The 14066-nt window shown below is 47.0% G+C and overlaps 1 protein-coding gene across 1 annotated transcript; it reads left to right on the top strand.

The window, feature by feature from the left end:
• The first annotated feature begins 3636 nt into the window (after window positions 1–3636).
• Window positions 3637–8900, top strand: LOC121872813 (tubulin alpha-1D chain). The gene is made up of 8 exons (XM_042375866.1): window positions 3637–3753; window positions 6152–6374; window positions 6510–6674; window positions 6883–7019; window positions 7175–7549; window positions 7692–7844; window positions 8167–8330; window positions 8633–8900. The coding sequence occupies exons 1-8, from the start codon at window positions 3751–3753 to the stop codon at window positions 8769–8771; spliced, it is 1359 nt and encodes a 452-aa protein (XP_042231800.1). The 5' UTR covers window positions 3637–3750; the 3' UTR covers window positions 8772–8900.
• Window positions 8901–14066: the final 5166 nt, after the last annotated feature.

A 14066-nucleotide genomic window follows, 5' to 3' on the forward strand; every position in this document is an offset into this window, starting at 1 on the left:
GGTGGTGGTGATACAACTGTGGTGGTGATACAACAGTAATGGTGGTGATACAACTGTCGTGGTGGTGATACAACTGTCGTGGTGGTGATACAACTGTGGTGTGGTGGTGATACAACTGTGGTGGTGATACAGTAATGGTGGTGATACAGCTGTCGTGGTGGTGATACAACTGTGGTGGTGATACAACTATACAAATGGTGGTGATACAGTAATGGTGGTGATACAACTGTCGTGGTGGTGATACAACTGTCGTGGTGGTGATACATATGGTGGTGGTGATACAACTGTGGTGGTGATACAGTGGTGGTGATACAACTGTCGTGTGGTGATACAGCTGTGGTGGTGGTGATACAGCTGTGGTGGTGATACATTAATGGTGGTGATACTGTCGTGGTGGTGATACAGCTGTGGTGGTGGTGATACAGCTGTGTGGTGGTGATGCAGCTGTGGTGGTGGTGATACAGCTGTGGTGGTGGTGATACAGCTGTGTGGTGATACAGTAATGGTGGTGATACAACTGTCGTGGTGGTGATACAGCTGTGGTGGTGGTGATACAGCTGTGGTGGTGGTGATGGTGATACAGTAATGGTGGTGATACAACTGTCGTGGTGGTGATACAGGTGTGGTGGTGGTGATACAGCTGTGGGTGGTGATACAGCTGTGTGGTGGTGATACAGCTGTGGTGGTGGTGATATACAGCTGTGGTGGTGATACAGTGTGGTGGTGATACAGCTGTGGTGGTGGTGATGCTGTGGTGGTGGTGATACAGCTGTGGTGGTGGTGGTGATACAGCTGTGGTGTGGTGATACAGCTGTGGTGGTGGTGACAGCTGTGATACAGCTGTGGTGGTGGTGGTGGTGGTGATACAGCTGTGGTGGTGTGTGGTGGTGATACAACTGTCGTGGTGGTGATACAGCTGTGGTGGTGGTGACAGCTGGTGGTGGCTGTGTGGTGGTGATACAGCTGTGGTGGTGATGTAATGGTGGTGATACAACTGTGGTGGTGGTGATACAGCTGTGGTGGTGATACAACTGTGGTGGTGGTGATACAGCTGTGGTGGTGGTGATACAGCTGTGGTGGTGGTGATACAGCTGTGGTGGTGGTGATACAGCTGTGGTGGTGGTGATACAGCTGTGGTGGTGGTGATACAGCTGTGGTGGTGATATACAGCTGTGGTGGTGGTGGTACAGCTGTGGTGATGTGATACAGCTGTGGTGGTGGTGATACAGCTGTGGTGGTGGTGATACAGCTGTGGTGGTGATGTGGTGGCAGCTGGTGGTGCTGTGGTGGTGATACAGCTGTGGTGATGCGCTGTGGTGGTGGTGATACAGCTGTGGTGATGCAGCTGTGGTGGTGGTGATACAGCTGTGGTGGTGATGATACAGCTGTGGTGGTGATACAGCTGTGGTGGTGGTGATACAGCTGTGGTGGTGATACAGCTGTGGTGGTGATGATACAGCTGTATGTGGTGACAGCTGTGGTGATGCTGTGGTGGTGGTGATACAGCTGTGGTGATGGTGATACAGCTGTGGTGGTGGTGATACAGCTGTGGTGATGGTGATACAGCTGTGGTGGTGGTGGTGATGGTGATACAGCTGTGGTGGTGGTTATACAGCAGTGGTAGTGGTGATACAACTGTGGTGGCGGTGCAGCAGTAGTGGTGATGGTGGTACAGCAGCAGTGGCGGCATCAGGGGTGGGGGTCCTTCCGAGGGGGTCATTGATCGGGTGCGTCGTCACAGCAACCACCGCATCTCCCAGACACTCTCTCTCTCTCTCTCTCTTTCTGTCTGCCTGCCTCTCTCTCTCTCGTAAATTAGTGCACCGGCGTGTTTTTCGTCCTCCCTTACATTATAATCCCATGACTCAGGGATAGGGAGTCAGGGAGCGGAATGGAAATTTTTATTATTGATTTTCACCATCAACAGCTGTTATCCCTCCTCAGCTTGTTTTAAAGCTGACCACTGTACGGCAGCTTAGTTTTTTTAAAGGGCGCCGCTGAAGCTACCTGTCAGGCATAAGAATCAAGTGAACACCTTATTTAATTTCTTCAATGTCTTTAGATTAACCGCAGATTGGAGTAGGACATTGAGTGACCCTGCAGGTGTGTTGTGGTCACCCTCAGAGTGTGGTTAGTTAGGCACCTTTGAGGATATTAACCACGGACATGATGAGGCAGCCTTAACATATTTCCACTGTTAGGAGCTGTTGTTAGCTCATCAGGACCCGCCACATCGTCTCTGGGTTTGAGGTGGGTCGCCAGCTGTGTCCATGTGAAGGAATTTATGCCTCGTCAAGGGTTCTGTAGTATTTGTTTAGGTCTATTATATCCAAGATGATTAAAGTCACAGTTATTTTTGGTTGCCTTACTTGCAAAATTCTGCACATAGCTTCTTATTAAGTCAAAGTTGTTGGTCTTTACCTCCCACAGCCTACTTCAGGTCGACAGTGCTACAAGACATATTGATTCGTGGTCTTCAATGCACTCAGCCACATCTGCATCAACACACACACTTCAAGTAAGAGGTCTTCAGCCACGTAACTGAGCCACACAAACCCCAGTCGTGTTTGTTCCCGCCTCTTTTAACCCCTGATGTTGATGTAAAACTTTAGTTGGGATTGGTAAAGTTTTTAGCCTGGAGAACTCCGTGCCACACCCAGCCTCTGTAATGACATCACGTGTCTGGCCCCACACAGTCGACCACCAGTACCCGGATATCGTCAAAAACTGCTGAAACAATGCTGTAAGTTGTTCCCTGTGATTGACACCAGTAGCTTGTGGCTGTTGGCTTCTGCTCAGTATCTTGTGCAGTGGAGATACCTGTGTCACCTTGTGCTCAGTGTTTTGTAGTGTGCAGTAAAGATACATGTATTACCCTGCTCAGTCCCTCTTGTCGAGTGCACTGGAGGTATGCACATGTGTCTTCTGCTCAGTAAGACATTTGCTTCGAGAGAGTTTCTTGAAGGTGGGGTGTGACATGCGGTGATTGTTGATCCACACACACCCTTATCAGCTCCTCTCTCTCTCTCTCTCTCTCTCTCTCTCTCTCTCTCTCTCTCTCTCTCTCTCTCTCTCTCTCTCTCTCTCTCTCCAGTAGCGTACAATACAGTAAGTTGTTTTATAGTACAATACAGTAGTTTACAGTGGTACAATACAGTAGTTTACAGTGGTACAATACAGAAAACTATAATTTCGGGCAATACAGTAGGATATAGTTACAATACAATATAACTTAGTACTATGACCACAATACAATTCAATATAGTGCAATTTCTCGATCTCTCAATGCCCCTCCCCCCCCCTCTCTCTTTCTATCTCTATTCTCTTATCTCCATCTCTCTCTTCTTTCTACCATTCTCTCTCTCACTCTCTTCCTCTCTCCTCCTCCTCTCTCTCGGACCCTCCCATCTCTCTCTCAGCCCCTCCCATCTCTTATATCTCTACCATTCTCTCTCTCTCTCTCTACTATTCTCTCTCATTTCCATTTTATCTCCCTCTCTCTTTGTTATTATTCCACTCTCACTTCTCTCTCTCTCTCTCTAGTCCCCTCCCAAACGTAATAGAGAGGAGGAGGGGGGAGGGGGATGGCAGCAGCGTCGGACGTCACGTGACAGGGGCTGGCTGGGGGTATATAAAGGAGGTGGGCGAAGGGGGCGAGGTTATCAGATCGTGTGTGGACTTGGTGCGGGAGACCCCTCACTCGCTCCTGTCAATCCGTACCGCCGGTGCTTCGACCCCCCCCAAGTCAAAATGGTGAGTCCTGTTCTAAATTTGGGATGTTTTCTCGAATTTCCTCTATTCTCAAATTTCCGTTTAATATAAGTGTGTTTACTATTCATTGTTATTGTGATAAAAGTGAATAATGAATTTGAAATCTCGTTCATTTGTTCAACTGTTTGTTTTTGAACTTACGTAATAGATCTGACCAATGGGAATGAATCTTTGAGTCGTTTTATTTGGTTTGAATCGACTTATTCTGTGTTCATTGTTTGTATGCCTGAATGGTCTATGTACGTTGTGTGTATGCCAGGACGATCTATGTACGTTGTGTGTATGCCAAGGCGTTCTATATACATTGTGTGTATGCCAGGACGATCTATGTACGTTGTGTGTATGCCAGGACGATCTATGTACGTTGTGTGTATGCCAGGACGATCTATGTACGTTGTGTGTATGCCAAGGCGTTCTATATACATTGTGTGTATGCCAGGACGATCTATGTACGTTGTGTGTATGCCAGGGCGGTCTATGTACGTTGTGTGTATGCTAGGACGGTCTATATACAACAGACCACGTCCACAACACAATAGACCACGCCCACAACACAATAGACCACCACAACAGCCACCACAGACCACAAACAGCACACCACACAATCAGACACACCACCCCACCACCACACAGACCACACACACCCCACCCAAAAGACCACACCCACCAATAGACACACACCCCACACCACCAGACCACACCCACCAGAAAAAAGAACACTCACAACAATATAGACCACCCACACCACCAGACCACACCCATAACAGAAAACCACACCCACAACAAAGACCACACCCACACCACCAGATATACACACCCCACACCCACACACACCCCAGACCACACCCCACCCACAACAATATAGAATACACCCACACAAACACACCCCCCACACCACAGAAAGACCACACCACACAGACCCCAAAGACCCATAACACCCACAACAATATAGACCACACCCACACCACCAGACCACACCCACATCACAACAGACCACGCCCACACCCACACCATATACCAAGCCAGAAAATAATATCCCTTTATCCATTCTTGTGTCTGGTTATAAGGAAGACGTACACACACACACACACACACACACACACACATGACTGGTCTCTGTAAGTAGTTTCTTGTAAGTGTAGACAGGTTATGGTAAGTGTAGACAGGTTATGGTAAGTGTAGACAGCCCTAGCTAGTTCTTAAGGCAGAGAAGGAAGGAAGGAAGAGAGAGAGAGAGAGAGAGAGGTGAGGTGAAGAATAAAGGAAAGAGAGTCATGGAGAACGAAAGAGAGAGAAAGGGAAAGAAAGAAAGAGAGAAAGAAAGAAGGGAATAAGGGTATACTTGTATATAAATGGACAGAAATAAAGAGACGAGGAAAGGAACAGAGAGAGAAAAAAAAGAGAGGAAGAGCGTAAAAAAAGGAGAATTGGGAAAGGAAAAGAGAAAGAGAGAGGAGAGGGTAAGAGAGAGTGGGTGTGAGTCAGGAATAATGGCAAAATCAATGGTGAGAGAAGAGCCTCCCTCCTCACACCTCCGCCTCCTCACACCTCCCTCCCTCTTCTTCCCTTCCCCACTTGACCTCCCCTCCCTCCACTTACCCTCCCTCACACCTCCCTTCTCTCCCTCCCTCCCCTCCCCATCACCTAACTCTAACTTAGCATTAAACTCTCTTTAAAGGGAAAACGTGAGCAGTGAGTGACTGTGTCTGTATATATATGTGTGTGTTTGTGTGTGTATGTGTGTCTGAAGTGTGTTTTTGTATGTATGTTTGATGTGCGTTTGTGTATGTATGAGTCAATGTTTATGCATGTGTGTTTACGTATTTATGTGTGTGTTTATGTATGCGTCTACGTGTCTTGTTTGCATGTGTAATATTACCGCTACTACTGCTATTACAATTACTGCCACACATAATAACACTAGTAACAATGCCTCATGTGACCTCTTATTGAAACAACAGCGACCCGTGTTAACACAGGTTGGTCCACTATAGCAGCAGCTGACTTTACTGAACTTTAATGGTCTACAACAGTGACTGAACTCCACCTATTGATCCCAGTTGACCAAAGGTACCAAGGCACTGAGTGACGCACCATGGAACTGACTAACATACCCTGGCACTGACTGACATACCATGACGCCGGTAGTGTCATGTTTCTCACTGGTAACCTCTCCTCCTCTTGGTGTTGGATCAAGTGTCTCAGCTTATGGTGGGTCTTGAGAGCAACAGACTGTGACGCTGTATAGATAATAATAAAACCTTTAACAACAAGACTATGATATTGATCTTTAAATGTATTTATAGTATTTATTTGTTATTTACATCATTTATTTGCATTAGTTGATCTAGAGTTTAATTGAAGATCTGTGTCTGTTCAGCGAGAGTGCATCAGCGTACATGTGGGCCAGGCCGGCGTGCAGATCGGCAATGCTTGCTGGGAGCTGTACTGCCTGGAACATGGTATCCAGCCAGATGGTCAGATGCCCTCAGATAAGACTGTGGGCGGCGGCGACGACTCCTTCAACACCTTCTTCAGCGAGACAGGCTCCGGCAAGCACGTTCCCAGGGCAGTGTTTGTCGACCTGGAACCTTCCGTTATCGGTGAGTGGCGCTGGGAGACTTATGCTGAGAGTCTAGGGTGATATACTAACTTAACCTACCCTCCTCTACCTCATCCTACCCTTCCCTCCCCTACCACAAACATAAACTCACATCCCCTCCTATATGTACCGGCAGATGAGGTAAGGACTGGCACATATCGGGCACTCTTCCACCCTGAGCAGCTCATCACGGGCAAGGAGGACGCCGCCAACAACTATGCTCGCGGCCACTACACCATCGGGAAGGAGATCGTCGATGTGGTGCTTGAGAAGGTCCGCAAGTTGGCCGATCAGTGTACAGGTATGGGATAGGTCTCTGTGTCTTGTGTGTGTGTGGATCTTTGTGTGTGTATGTATGTGTGTCTGTATGTATGTCTTTCTCTGTGTCTGTTTTTCTATATATCTATGTGTGTATGTAGTTCTGCATGTCTGTATCTACCTATCCATCCATCCCTTCACCTATCTAGCTATCAGCAGCAGGTGTTCAATATCGCGTTCTTCCTCCACAGGTCTTCAGGGCTTCCTCATCTTCCACTCCTTCGGCGGCGGCACTGGATCAGGCTTCACCTCCCTCCTGATGGAACGTCTCTCTGTCGACTATGGCAAGAAGAGCAAACTGGAATTTGCCATCTACCCCGCCCCTCAGGTAGAATTAATTATCTATCTACCACGCCCTTCAGGTAGAATAAGTGAGAATTGACCAAATACTGATTTATGGTGTAATGGTAATGTTATGGTAGTCGTGATGCCATACTTAGGTGTCACGTCAAGGCAAGTGGAACATCCTGATCCTTTTTGCAGGTGGCGACAGCAGTGGTGGAACCTTACAACTCTATCCTGACAACCCACACCACTCTGGAACACTCTGACTGCGCCTTCATGGTAGACAACGAAGCCATCTATGACATATGCCGTAGGAACCTAGACATTGAACGACCAACCTACACCAACCTTAATCGCCTCATTGGCCAGATTGTCTCTTCCATCACCGCCTCCCTCAGGTTCGACGGGGCACTGAACGTCGACCTGACAGAATTCCAGACTAACTTGGTGCCCTACCCACGCATCCACTTCCCTCTCGTCACCTACGCCCCCGTCATCTCCGCCGAGAAAGCTTACCACGAGCAGCTGTCAGTCGCCGAGATTACTAACGCATGCTTCGAGCCTGCCAACCAGGTGTGTCCCTTCTACCTCTCAACCAGATAATTTCTCAGTCAACCATACCTGTACTCGGTGTAGGAATGTTTACAATGTGTGTTATGTTACTCAGGTATACAGAAGGTGTATCTAATAGTCCTGCGTCACCTTCACCTGGCAGATGGTCAAGTGTGATCCTCGCCACGGGAAGTACATGGCGTGTTGTCTGCTGTTCCGTGGCGACGTAGTGCCCAAGGACGTGAACGCTGCCATCGCCGCCATCAAAACCAAGAGGACCATCCAGTTCGTGGACTGGTGCCCCACAGGGTTCAAGGTGAGTGACTTACCTGCCTTTGTCTTATACACTTATATTGTCGGTAATTCAGTTGGACGAATCTCATGAGTTAACCATTGTGTGTTCCTGGTAGCGTTGCCTCTGTTGACTTTACTGATGACAAAATTTCAACTAAAATAACATAAATTCTCATGACTTCTACTTGACTTGACAAAATATTTAGAAACTGTACTTTGTGTGTGAAAACTTTGCCTCAGAACCCCCATAGTACAATAACTAACGTCAGCAAGAACAGCGGCACAGTTTAGATAATTATAGAGGAATAGTATAACGTGGATACTAATTACTGTGTTCATGACAGGTGGGGATCAACTACCAGCCACCAACAGTAGTGCCAGGCGGAGACTTGGCCAAGGTAGCTCGTGCCGTGTGTATGTTATCCAACACCACCGCCATCGCTGAAGCTTGGGCCCGCCTCGACCATAAGTTTGATCTGATGTACGCCAAGCGAGCCTTCGTCCACTGGTAAGACCCCTCCCTTCAGTATTAACTTACTATAATACTCATTTATACCTTGACCACACTAACAACATGGCCGGGTGTTAGCAAGGGGTATTAATAATAATAATAATAATGATAATAATCTTATATTAGTGACTCATAATTGTCATAATAAAAAAAAAATATAACAATTAACATCTCCTATACAGACACATGAACACACTATTAACATCTCCTGTACACACACACACACACACACACACACACACACCAACAATAGTATGTAGTGACCTCTGACCCCGAGAGTAAAGAGTGTGTGTCGGCAGGTATGTGGGTGAGGGTATGGAAGAGGGTGAGTTCTCTGAGGCTCGTGAGGACTTGGCAGCTCTGGAGAAGGACTATGAAGAGGTCGGCCTTGACTCTGCAGAAGGCGAAGGAGAAGAAGAAGAAGGACAGGAGTATTAGATCTCCAATGACGACGACAACTACCCACCCAGTGACGACAACTGTTCCCCCCAGTGACGACAACTGTTCCACCCAGTGACGACAACTGTTCCCCCCAGTGACGACAACTGTTCCCCAGTGACGACAACTGTTGACGACAACTGTTCCCCAGTGACGACAACTGTTCCCCAGTGACGACAACAGTGACGACAACCCCAGTGACGACAACTGTTCCCCAGTGACGACAACTGTTCCCCAGTGACGACAACTGTTCCCCCAGTGACGACAACTGACGACAACTGTTCCCCAGTGACGACAACTTCCCCAGTGACGACAACTGAGTGACGACAACTGGTTCCCCAGTGACGACAACTGTTCCCCCAGTGACGACAACTGTTTGACGACAACTGTTCCCCAGTGACGACAACCCCCCAACGACGACAACTGTTCCCCAGTGACGACAACTCCCCAGTGACGACAACTGTTCCCCAGTGACGACAACTGTTCCCCAGACGACAACTGTTGACGACAACTGACGACGACAACTGTTCCCCAACGACGACAACTGTTCCCCAGTGACGACAACTGTTCAACTGTTCCCCAGTGACGACAACTGTTCCCCAGTGACGGCAACTGTTAGTGACGACAACTGTTGACAACTGTTCCCCAACGACGACAACTGTTCCCCAGTGACGACAACTGTTCCCCCAGTGACGACAACTGTTCCCCAGTGACGACAACTGTTCCCCAGTGACGACAACTGTTCCCCCCAGTGACGACAACTGTTCCCCAGTGACGACAACCGTTCCCCAGTGACGACAACTGCAGTGACGACAACTGTTTGACGACAACTGTTCCCCCAGTGACGACAACTGTTCCCCAGTGACGACAACTGTTCCCCCAGTGACGACAACTGTTCCCCCAGCGACGACAACAGTTCCCCCAGTGACGACAACAGTGACGACAACTGTTCCCCAGTGACGACAATGACGACAACTGTTCAGTGACGACAACTGTTCCCCCAGTGACGACAACTGTGACGACAACTGTTCCCCAGTGACGACAACTTTGACGACAACTGTTCCCCAGTGACGACAACTGTTTCCCCCCAGTGACGACAACTGTTCCCCCAGTGACGACAACTGTTCCCCAGTGACGACAACTGTTAACTGTTCCCCAACGACGACAACTGTTCCCCAGTGACGACAACTGTTCCCCAGTGACGACAACTGTTCCCCAACGACGACAACTGTTTCCCCAGTGACGACAACTGTTCCCCCAGTGACGACAACTGTTCCCCAACGACGACAACTGTTCCCCAGTGACGACAACTGTTCCCAGTGACGACAACTGTTCCCCAACGACGACAACTGTTCCCCCAACGACGACAACTGACGACAACTGTTCCCCAGTGACGACAACTGTTCGACAACTGTTCCCCAGTACCAACGACGACAACTGTTCCCCAACGACGACAACTGTTCCCCAGTGACGACAACTGTTCCCCAGTGACGACAATGACAACTGTTCCCCAGTGACGACAACTGTTCCCCAACGACGACAACTGTTCCCCAACGACGACAACTGTTCCCCAGTGACGACAACTGTTCCCCCAACGACGACAACTGTTCCCCCAACGACGACAACTGTTCCCCAGTGACGACAACTGTTCCCCCAGTGACGACAACTGTTCCCCAACGACGACAACTGTTCCCCAGTGACGACAACTGTTCCCCAGTGACGACAACTGTTCCCCAACGACGACAACTGTTCCCCAACGACGACAACTGTTCCCCAGTGACGACAACTGTTCCCCAACGACGACAACTGGACGACAACTGTTCCCCAGTGACGACAACAGTGTTCCCCCAGTGACGACAACTGTTCCCCAGTGACGACAACTGTTCCCCAGTGACGACAACTGTTCCCCAGTGACGACAACTGTTCCCCCAGTGACGACAACCCCCATGACAACTACAAGTCCCCCATGACAACTACAAGTCCCCATGAGTCCCCATGACAACTACAAGTCCCCCATGACAACTACAGTCCCCCATGACAACCACACGTCCCCCATGACAACTTCCCCATGACAAAGTCCCTCATGACAACTACAGTCCCCATGACAACACGTCCCCATGACAACCACAAGTCCCCATGACAAACATAAGTCCCCCATGACAACTACACGTCCCCATGACAACTACACGTCCCCCATGACAACCACAAGTCCCCCATGACAACTACAAGTCCCCCATGACAACTACACGTCCCCCATGACAACCAGTCCCCATGACAACCAAGTCCCCCATGACAACCACACGTCCCCCATGACACCTACAAGTCCCCCATGACAACTACTCGTCCCCCATGACAACTACAAGTCCCTCATGACAACTACAAGTCCCCCATTACAACTACAAGTCCCCATGACAATTACAAGCCCATGACAACTACAAGTCCCTCATGACAACTACAAGTCCCCCATTACAACTACAACCCCCATGACAACTACAAGCCCCCATGACAACTACAAGTCCCCATGACAACTAGTCCCACATGACAACTACAAGTCCCTCATGACAATTTCAAGCCCCCATGACTACAACCACCACTACAACACCACCACCCAAGTCCACATGACAACAACAGCAACTGCAAGTCCTCGGTATTACATGACTACAACAACCAGAACTACAAGTCCTACGTAACTACAACAAGTCCCCTATGACTACAACAGTGTCGAGGACTACAACAATTAATTCAACAACATCCAAGACTACAACAACAGACTCCTGACGACTACAACAGCGGACTAACACCACAACAACTTTGCAATTGACGAGAAGACCATTACCACTGCTACAGTAACTACAGTGATAATTCTACAGTTTCCTTTGTGGAATTGGCAGTCAAATCTTCCTTCCCCCCTTCCTCGTAGCGCTGGTGATCCTGTATCAATGTTCTCTCTTCTTGTAACGTAACCTAGGGAATGTCTCAAGCGATGTGGGTTTTGTTGACATCGCTTAAAAAATTCTTCTCCGAGTGCATCCAGTAGAGGCTGTCACGACCTGCTCACTATCCCTTGCTTGGGGTTTCCTTGGGCTAAATATCACTTTCACTTGTAGCCAGAATATCACCTGTCAGATTTTTCACCAATATCACTTCCCTTATGTAATAATTAAACTAGTAGCTCACTTGCTTTACGTAAAAGGTCACTGAAAAGCACATGAGTCACTTTCACTATAAAAGATCTCACTTTCCCGCCTTAAATGGTTCACTTTTCCACCAAAGCAACTCACTATCTGCTGAAATAGTTCACTTCCCGCTAAAAAGATGTTCACATTCACACCAAAGCGGTTCACTTTCTGCTAAAATGGTTCAACTTTCCTCAAAATTGTTCACCTTCCCGCAAAAAGCTCACTTTCACGCCAAAATGGTTCACTCGGCTAAAATGCTCACTTTCCCAATCAAAATGGCCCACTTACCCGATAAAATGGTTCACTTTCCCACCAAAATAATAAGCTTCCTTCCTCGTGACACTGGGTCGATAATTCACCAACCTGGCTCTCTCCCTCCCCCCTCTGCCAACTCCACCATGGACCCTTGCTCTATGTGCCAAAATACTGTGTCAAAATAGATTAATAGTAGGAAGACTCTTTATTTTACGAATAAAAGTAGTATTTCCTTCATTATTACTTTAGACAAAGTATCAGAAATGCGTCAAGTAAACAACATGAGACAGATGGGAACGAAGGGCCAATAACTGTGCCAAAGTATCATGTAGTCAGTGTAATCTCAGTGCCAAGAAAATGTTCTGATTTCATACGGTTTTTGGAGTCTGTCTGTGTGTTGTCTATGCACAGGAGACATTGAACTATAACTTAAAAAAAAAATCACCTGGGTCGGGGTATATATCTGAACATAACTTCCCCAAAACAACAGGTAATTTTTTTAACATTGTCTTCTGGAGAATAAATAGCGTACAGATGACATACCAATAGTGAGTTTTAGTTCCATAGACACACTGTTAGCGTCTCCTGTACACACACACACAGGATCCCAAAATCATCTTACCATCTTTGAACATTTAAAACGACTCTTATGTTAAATCTTATCCTTATTTATTTATAAATAATAGAGTTTAATCACATTATACCCTTAAGTAGATGATCTAATGTGAGGATGTTAATTGAATTGACTCACTATTCCGGTATGACCTAACTTTATTTAATCTGACCTGACTTTACATGACCTAATCTGACTTGGCTCTTCATGACGTCTCTGACTGACTGACTTAGTTTCAAATGACCCACTGACTGATCTTATAAAACCTGACCATCGTAACATTGACCTGACTGTATGACTGGACTGAGACTTGAGCCAACGGGACCAGACTGGACCTAGCCCGAGAGCCTGGCCCCGTCACCCCCCCCCCCCCCCCCACCTGAGGGCACCAACAGGAATAATGTCAAACTGTTAAAAAAAAAGAAAAGAAAATGACACTTGCCAACAATAAAACAAAGCAACGTGAAGATTCTTTTATTATAACAACCTTTGACCTCTTGTGCCATGACCTCTTGTGTCTAGTATGTATGTATGTATGTATGTATACTTATAAATGTATATGATAAGTATAAAACAATATTAGAGAAATAATCATAGCTTAGAGCACTATGATTGGGGTTCATTGTGTAGAAATTGAACCTAGAAATTATATTCATATCTAAAGTCTTTCAGTTGATTGTTATTTCTATTTACAATTGTCTGTTCTCTGTTACACTGTTGAGGAGAACTGTACAATACGGGTTTCTGAAGGTACTAGAACAACCGCCAGTGTTGGTTAAGTTTGGTACTTATATTAATAATCACTTAACTCTATCATTCTTACAGTACGGGGAATATATGTGAAGTGTGGTGAAAGGTTTGTAATGGACCCCAAACTTACATAAAGATGGCAGGTGTGGGGGCCTTGAGGTGGTTAGGATATGAAAGACACACGCACACACCTGTTCTCTCTCACCATATTGGTCGAGTAGTGGGTACGGTCCATCATCCAGCTTCACATTAAATCATTACCTATAAATTTATCTACTTATCTTCACTACATACGTGTCTTTTTATGTATGGATGTATATTATTTATGTCTGTCAGTATGTTTAAGACCCCGTTGGATATTAACTATTTGGGGATATCTTTCATTGAACCAGCTTATTATTTACCATTGTTTTTTATACCTGCACTGTCTATGTATACTGTTTGCATACGAGATCGCTCTCTATGCATTGTTTATATACCAACACTGCTTAAGTATAA

This window comes from Homarus americanus, unplaced genomic scaffold (assembly GCF_018991925.1).
Source record: "Homarus americanus isolate GMGI-L3 unplaced genomic scaffold, GMGI_Hamer_2.0 scaffold55640, whole genome shotgun sequence".
NCBI classification, from domain to species: domain Eukaryota; kingdom Metazoa; phylum Arthropoda; class Malacostraca; order Decapoda; family Nephropidae; genus Homarus; species Homarus americanus.